General features: G+C 42.2%; 1 protein-coding gene across 1 annotated transcript; it reads right to left on the bottom strand.

The window, feature by feature from the left end:
* Window positions 1-6,432: 6,432 nt before the first annotated feature.
* Window positions 6,433-8,046, bottom strand: LOC111261061 (protein atonal-like). Its single transcript, XM_022834284.2, has one exon. The coding sequence runs from the start codon at window positions 7,605-7,607 to the stop codon at window positions 7,113-7,115; it is 495 nt and encodes a 164-aa protein (XP_022690019.1). The 5' UTR covers window positions 7,608-8,046; the 3' UTR covers window positions 6,433-7,112.
* Window positions 8,047-8,628: the final 582 nt, after the last annotated feature.

Below are 8,628 nucleotides of genomic sequence, written 5' to 3'. Positions count from 1 at the left end.
GAGCACGACGTGACTGTCGACGTGGATGGCATTGTTGTTGATGATGATCCGGTTCCGTCGTATACATACAACGACAATATGAGAAAACTTCAACGGCAAGTTCCACATCTAACCTCCCCTAAAACTACAACAAACCCTCTTCGCCTAACCTGATCCCCGCCGACAACGTTGCGTCATATACTGTTTCCATTATTGGCCCCACAATGAACAAAACTGGCAACATGAGCCGAAAAATAGACAGGGAAAACAATTTTTAAAAGCGGAACGGAGTGGTAGTCAAGGTGAGCAGACGACTCAAGGTGCCGCATCTCACAAAAGAGAATCGTTTGCTGCAGTTCAACGACGATATATATATGTAGCAGTGATATAGTATTCGCAGTACTTCTGTAAAGAAAACTGATGAATCAAATCCCTTAAATTTCTTCAGTGTGCCATCTTTCTTGAACATTATCGTATTCGGTTTCAAAGGCAACGTTTAGAATACGGATAGAAGGTCAAGGTATTCATAATTACTATTAACGACAGCTCATAAAACCTATTCAACTTGAGTTTCTCTTTTGCAAACATCGCTTTTTTTTCGCGCTGATGGTTACCCATTGGAGTAGTTGACCCGGGATTGCTATACCTGGACTAGTCCGACAAGCTAGCAGAGCCCAACATCTGGTGCGCGTAGGTGCACGTAAATCGGGTACGGCATAAACATTGGCTCTCCTAATGATCGGAACATCAATTTAGCTATTTTGGCTACGTATGCATTCAGTATACCAGTTAATGGGCGGGAAATAGTCACAGATTAATTTAACCAAATCGTTTAAAGCAAATGTGTCTTGTTATTTCATTTTCTCTTCAATGGCTATATGGTTGCTGAGCGAATTGCTATTCAGTGAAGTAAAACAGGCACTTCAAATAGATTGTAAAAGTTAAGTCAGAGCAAACCTTATTTGTCTGATGTATCAGACAAAGTCGACCTTCTCATTACGTGTCCTGACAACACGAATTATTCGTCAGAATAATAATGGATTACATAGAATAGTGATACATGGTTGACTGGCTTGCGTGCACTGACACCTTGGGATAGACTCTTGTAATATGCCATACTGGATTAGTAAATACACACGGTCAAGCAATGTTGTTGTCCGGAACGTTGTTGAAACACTCAAGATCCTAGTGAGAGGCAATTAGTTACCTGTAGCACGGCTTCTTCTTGCCTTTGTCATGCGCTTCTCGCCTCACAGGGTCTTAGGTCGTCGAAAATCATCAAACAGAAAATACAAAGTATATAGTGTTTATAAATCGTTATTAGAACAGCGCCTAGAATAGTTACATTCTTTTGCAAGGTTAATTTCTTTTAAAAACGACGATGCTGTGTAACTTCATCGATGCCTTCTAACTAGAGCACAATTTGGTTTGGACTACGTCGACCCTTTGAAAGACCCTTCTGGCTTGAAACCAGTGTTCATTTAAGTGCATGATTCTAGCCTAAAAATAGTGGATATCTAACAACATGTTATAAAGTAACGTTCTGCAAGGACGCCATCATTTTTTTAATTTTCGTCTCTCAACTAGTTTTGTGATGATGACAATACGTGATGTTAGCGCGCATTCGCTTTGTTTCTACTGAACTTCAGGGAGTAGGCCCACAACTGAGTGTACTCCATGAGGCAAGATTACCACCAGCAGGCTTCATTTATACCAGTCCTGTACCCAAGGAATTCTGTACTATCGCGTAGGTTTAAGCTGTTAAAATTAATCCAGGTTACCGGATTGATTCAAATTGGACGTGCTAACTGTTCGAAAAGCTACAGCTAATGGAAGATCCATAATTGTCGCCCGTATGTATATCGGGGTTGAGTTTAAGTCTAGCGTAAGCAAGCTTACTCTTTCATGCCACCACGATAACTATAAAAAAATGGACACGTAATTCACCAGTACTTGACTCGCTTTTTTTTTTTCTTATAATTTCAACACCAGGACAAACTTGGCCTTACAAACATTTTTTTAGTATGCAAACATTCTTCAACCTGTCCGACGCTTAAAAAAGTTTTACCAGGTTAATCAAAAAATTATTAGCTGTTTTTGTTTATGGTTTTTTCGCTCCCTCTATTTTTGTTTTGCTGTTTTTATGTTGTTGAAGGTTGCGAAGTTCTATGAAGTCACTGTAGCCTTTGTCAAAATGCGACAATTTCAACATGTGATAAAAAATAAAATAGAAACGGTATTTAAAAACAGATTAAATGATTGTAAATAACAAACAGAAAAAGTAGTTTACCGAAAAAATTGCATAACTTAAACTTTATTATTAGTAAGGAAATTAAAGACAATAAACGCAAGGGGAAATATAGAACATCATAAGCTGACGGTACACAGAAGATACCAAAATAATATCCACTATTATTTTTAGTCACTTTTTCATTTTTTGCTTTTCGGTCAACTTTTTAACATTTTCTAATTAGTTTTGATCGGCTATTGTATATTGTCACTGTTTCTTTTTGAAAACAATATTTATGTGAGACGAAATTTTAAAGCGATTACACTTTAAAACAGAGTTTCTCTACTTCAAATTTCGCAGTACAAAAAAGACGAGTGTGACAGGTTTGAAAACCTTAGAAGAAAGCATCTAATCCACCATTGGTCTTGATGATATAACGCTATGGCTACTAACAAACGAAAGACTAAAACATAAAAGCACTAAACAGACACCACTATGACCTAAGCTAACACCTTCCAGCTTAACCATTTATACCTATCTGCATGGAACGTCGGCGACTAGAAGCAAAGATCGGTCGATTGCAAACGGTTTCGGCTTAATGGTACCTATTTCATTTGAACCTTAAGTCAAATAACGATATGAACTCTAATTGTCTATGACTGAGCAGATTTTGCCGCTCTCAGAAGGAAACTTGTCAAACTCCACCACAGTCTTCCTTTCCTGCTACAAAAAGTCCTATCTTGCTCATGTACCTGACTCGCTGACGTTATTCTAGGGGTGTCGTCTAGCCACCACCATGCATTAGTCAATAGCGTATGAAAATGGCTCTTAACAAATAAAAAGGAGATAAGAATGGCAACATCGTCTATGTTCGGTCGCAAACCTCTGCGTACTTCCCTAGAACTTATTCGACAGAAACTTCTGTATTTTTATATTAATACAGCGAAACTCTCTTCAATAACTGACTAGAGAAATACAAATGGACAGTAAATAATGGCGGTTAGCAGCTACGGCGAATTCAGCCAGACGGACCTTCACACCGTCATTGCCTTACATAAGCCACGACAAGGGCTTATCTACAATAGTTATCGTGGTTCGCTAACGCGACAAAAAATTACTCCTAAACGCTCGAAAATACCATGTACACATATACATATGTGTACCATTTTTAAATATATGCTACAAACACTTGAAGTTCCTGATTCGTTCCGCCGACTTGGGGTAGCAGTGCTCGTTGCAAAAGCTCAGCAATCCAGAGCAAATTCAACGTAACTGGGCCATCTACATCTGTACGTCGTACACAATACTCTCCGCTGCCATTTTATATTAAGAGTTGGGGATACACAGCTATCAGAAACCTGTAGCCGGTGATTGAGAGACAAGGCTATAGCAACAAAGAGGGCATTGTACCGAAATCGAAGATTACCGGAAGTTCGCAAGCCAATAATTAGCTACTTAAGCGGATTTAGGGTTTCCTAGATAACGTTTGGGCTGAAACTACGATCTGACTGTTTCCAGATATAAGGGCCGTCTCTATAAAATGTGTATCTGACTGTCTGTATGCTAATGATTATACGTATTACTAATACCACTATTGCGAGATCTGAAAAGTTTGACTTTTTACCGGATAGATTTTTAAGTTGAGTTAAGTGCACCTATTTTTATTGTATGCCATAGCAATGTCCAGTGCGTTTACTGTATTCACTCGATGTGGCCTATGACGGCTACCACTAAAATCAAGTCTTCAATGAATCATGTAAAGAAAAGCCGTATTCCCATTTCTTAGACCAAATCTCCAGATTTACTCTATTGGTAACTAACATTCGGAGTATATTAATCAAGCAACTTTTCGATTCAGACAGCTTTCAACGCCCAGCGGCGGTACCGGCCATAAAACGCTGTCTTTTTATTTAAACTGAGGTTGTTTTTATTTTTTATGAGAAAAATCATACTGGAACTGGCGCAAAGCCAGCCAAGAAACTGGCAATTTTTGCCCAAATCAAATTTTTAACTTTCCTATTGAGTATACTTTAGTTCCTAGTGTAAGATATATAAGGTACTACTATAATGATTTTAGTTACGAAAGCTCTGATCAATAACAGTTCTTGTGGCTGGCTGGCTGGCTGGCTGGCTGGCATTGCTGATGGCAGCTCATTGAACACAAAATTTCGAAAAGCAAAAGCCTTTCCGCCGAATCTGTACGGTAGCGAGGGCTGACTGTGAGCTGCTGAGGTCGTGAAAAGTCTATGTGCTGCCTGTATAACGTGGAGTTTCAAAGAAACCGTAAAATACTTAATAATTATATTACTCTCCCTACCCAAATGTGTGAATCGATACAAACTACTATAATTTCTGCAGGTTGGCTAACCGATCGTTGGAGACCGAAATCATAGTCGTGTTCGATTTCACCTCAGCCAAACAACATCGACGATACCAATGCGCAAACACCCTATACACGTATTTGCATGTACCTAAAACCTTAGATTCCAACCATGAGAGCTGACGGCCTTATACCGATGCCGTTTCCAAGCCTGAAGTAGAACATGAAGACAGTGTTAGCGCTGGTCGTATGCTGACCGAGTCGACAGCAACATTTGTCATAAGGGAATGACACCCCGACTCACAGTAGGATATGTGTAGCGACACATGTCGCTTCGGTACAGGCTGGCCTCATTATCTTCGTTGCGGTAGCTTTGTCCGTATTTGGCCTGCCCGACTCCAAAGTCGTCGTGGGTGTAGCCTACATCGGGCCATCCATTCATTCCTTTTTAGATCACGTTTCATTAGCGAACAGGGGGAGAGAAAAAAAATGAGGAGATATTTTTCTCTTTTTCAATGTCTGTATCCAGCTCGATGGCCAATGTTTCAAATGCTGATATGGGTCAGTGTTTGATGCACTTCAAAGCAGCATGCCTGCGGAAGGGTTGTCCGCGATCGTCACTGCTAATAGAGACGCCGGCTATTGTGAACAGCGGCCAACAGGGTGCGAGAAATATGCTACCCGCAATAGCGAGCCTTTCTGCAAGGAGACGACTTCGTGGCCAATCAAAGTATCGATCGCTGACTGGTCGGCGGTGATCGGCGATCACCCCCGTCGTGATTGTTGGATTGAAGCGAGGCTCGAGCCATCTCAGTGCCGATAATCAATGGCAACAAGCGAATTTTCACCTCAAAGCTACTTTGGTGAATCTAAGGCAAAATGATGTCCGAGCAACAACCATCGCTACTGCCACCTCATTCCTCATCTTGAGGTGACTCTGAGGGTCATTCCTGTTTGTCCCGGTTGTTTCGAGGACTCGGTTTATTAGCGATACAGCAATAGAAACAGTGGGCGCGAATAGTAGATCACATATCATCTGTCCATGAACAATATGATGAGTCTGCTTGCGAGCAAAAAGTGGCCAACTACGCCTTCCGCGAATTTCATCCGATTCACATACCGGCAAACAACCCCCTTGGGACAATGAAAAGCGAGTAAACGCGTTTTGATATATGGCACGCTGAAACGTACCGTGTCCCCTTTGTGCACTACTTTGAGCCGTTAGCATTCAGCGTTTTGACGGTTCAGTAATAGTTAAATGCTTGTAACACGAAAGGGTTAGGTGTTCCAGTTAAACTACGTATACGTTTCGGGATTAACATAGCATGACATTTTTGGTCCTAATGGATACGTATAACTTGCTTCAAGTTAGTTTCGTTGACCTAATAGCTACCATCCTATATGAATGGTTAGTATTATCGAACAGGGTAAAGTACAGCCACAAAACGAAGAGGAGTCTGCTCGATGAAACTAGTCAGACGCGCGTCTCGATTATTACTGTTAATAGGGTGATCTACTCCTATGCGTACTCTCAAATATTTGTCCAGTGCCGCTCCGTGTCTAGAGAGAAAAAGTAGTAAAAGAGAGATTTTAATGGTAAAAACTAGCCGTGGCTCTAACCGTAGGCTAGGACATATAGATAGAGGGCCTATGAGAAAATGTCGGTAAACGTATGAACCTTACTTGCTGCATCAAGTGTCTTGGGATAGCATTTTGAGGACGCATATGGCCTGGTTTTGTACTGGTTCATTACGTGTGACGTCGAAGGTGTTGTCCTGAACTAGGCATTTGCCCCGTCAGTCAACCGCTGCTGGCGGAACGCGAGCAAGACGACTCTGTAATCCGACACACATCTGAGCGGATGTTACTTAATAACGACACAGAAGTTCAAGGTGGTTGCCATTGTTAGCATTAGACCATCAATTTATTCAAATCGCAATCCAGCTGTTGTCGCTAAGATATATAATACATACACAGAACCGGAAGTATAAACAGCAGTAACTTGGCGGCTATAGTATTTGGACGATGTACTATGTACAATAGACGTTCGAAGATACGTTGCTCCAGGTGGATAGATATATAGCATTGTGCCAGTTCGGGCCTTAGAACTATTGCTCGTGTTGTTCGAATAACAACCATTATTATTATTACTACGACGTTTATTAATGCGAGTATTATTAGAACAAACATGTGCTCTATTTGATGGGTTCTGGGTTAGTTAATAATAACTATTTAGATTTTTTATTGCGCGATGCAAATACTATGCATTATGCAATAATCCAATGCAGATCTACGTGTATATATATAGAAAATAAATAATCTACCTATAATCGTATCGCGGGTTGTATTACTACGGGACATCGAGTTCGCTCGTGACCGTTTGATGAGGGGCACACACTTCATAGATTTATATACAGTCCATAGACAGCAGATTTCACGCATGGCAAAATAACACTGAGCTCTTTTCTGACAGAGGCTAAGCGAATCGTTCAAGCAAGACTACCCATTAATAGTTGTCATATTGGGCACCTTTGCTATTATATTTTCAGCATTAACGAATAGCAGGCCAAATGGCAAATACAGTTAGTGTTTTTGTAGAAGTTGAGCCAGTTCATGGATGTAACTTTGAGCAACTTGGAGTGTCTCGTACTTTGATAGTTGACGGTCACTGACCGACGGGACGACCTCGCGGAGCCTGTCAAAGGCGACATTGAGCTTGTGCATCCTTCGACGTTCTCGTGCGTTTGCTGCCATCCTGCCATATTGAGTCATTGGAGACTTCTTCTTTTTCTTGCGTTTCTTTTTTGGCCCTGCGAGATCAGGGACCGTATGCTCGTCTGACCAGGAAAAGTCCAGTCGTTTATAATTGCGGTCATGGTTACCTCGCGTTAGCCAGTCCTCGGGAGGAATGTCCTTCAATGGTGAACTAAGACGATCGTCAAGAAAATCGGCTTGATCGAAATCCTCCGAACTGTCATCAAGCGAGTACGATCTGACGACGTCACCTCTCATTTTCTTTGGCGTTGAGTTCGCTTGTAGCGTTGTTGTTAAGGGTGGAGATTCTAGATCCACTGACATGTTGTTCTACCGTTGCAGGACTTTACCACACCAGACACGAATTTGATAGGGCAATTAGATTGTATAACCAGATTAGTTACAGCATTAGCTCGATGGACGCACGCTATTCGGTTTTTAGCACAGGTTAACTAGGTATGGATTAAATAAATATAGTTTACCACGAACGAATTTGCGAAGACCACACGAGACTCACTATGAGCCACGAACTTCTGTTGGTGTTGTAGTGAAAAACACACGTCACGCACTGCTTACTACTGTTGCTGCTCCTGAGTGTTAACGATAGCTCCCCCAGTTTCTCAGGGTGGATGGCCTGGCCGCCTCAAGATTGTGTATTGCAGTGGCTATGGCCAAAGCCGATGGCCGGTCAAGTGTAAGTGTTCCTTCGGTCCATCTTGACACCGTCATCGTGGCACTGAGCGACTGCTACGGGAGTTGAAGAGTCGGGGGTGGACCTCTGGAGCGCCGCCCCCATTGACGTTGTTTTGGCGCATTGCTTTTGCTGTCGTTTTCGGTTTTCATCATCGGCAACTCCAGCAGCAGGCCTGCCTGCCTGTCCGTCCGTCCGCCCGCCCGCCTCCATCTCTTTGGGGTGAGGGAGGCAGAGCGTCACGCTTGGTGTGCTGGTGACACATCATGCGGTCACCGCACCGATCTGCACCGGCCACAGCAGCTGACAGCCATACGTCGAGCAGTAATGCCGACCACGTTAGCAGAAGCTACAGCAGCAACAGAAAAAGCATCAACAGTTGCTGGGGCTGATGTTGAAGTATCAGCAGCAGAACCGAATTTTGGCTTTCTGCCTAACCCACAGAAGCAAACAGTGAATAGCAAACTCTCGCAACGAGTAAGAAAAAAAAATACGAGCGAAAAACGACAGGAATAACGAGAGAAACATCGACGACGACGACGACGACGACGACAAAATTCTGAACGCATAAATCGAAACAACAATCTAGACAAGAGCCGTATTTATGCTTCGAGAACAGGAGTATTTGGTGTACGTCCGTTTCTCTACGGATTT

The sequence above is a fragment of the Varroa jacobsoni genome, unplaced genomic scaffold, assembly GCF_002532875.2.
Source record: "Varroa jacobsoni isolate VJ856 unplaced genomic scaffold, vjacob_1.0 scaffold_516, whole genome shotgun sequence".
NCBI lineage: Eukaryota > Metazoa > Arthropoda > Arachnida > Mesostigmata > Varroidae > Varroa > Varroa jacobsoni.
This window is presented reverse-complemented; position numbering and strand designations above follow the sequence as displayed.

What these genes read in the sequence shown, in the direction of transcription:
- LOC111261061 (XM_022834284.2), bottom strand. Translation starts at nt 7,607, where the DNA reads ATGTCAGTGGATCTAGAATCTCCACCCTTAACAACAACGCTACAAGCG.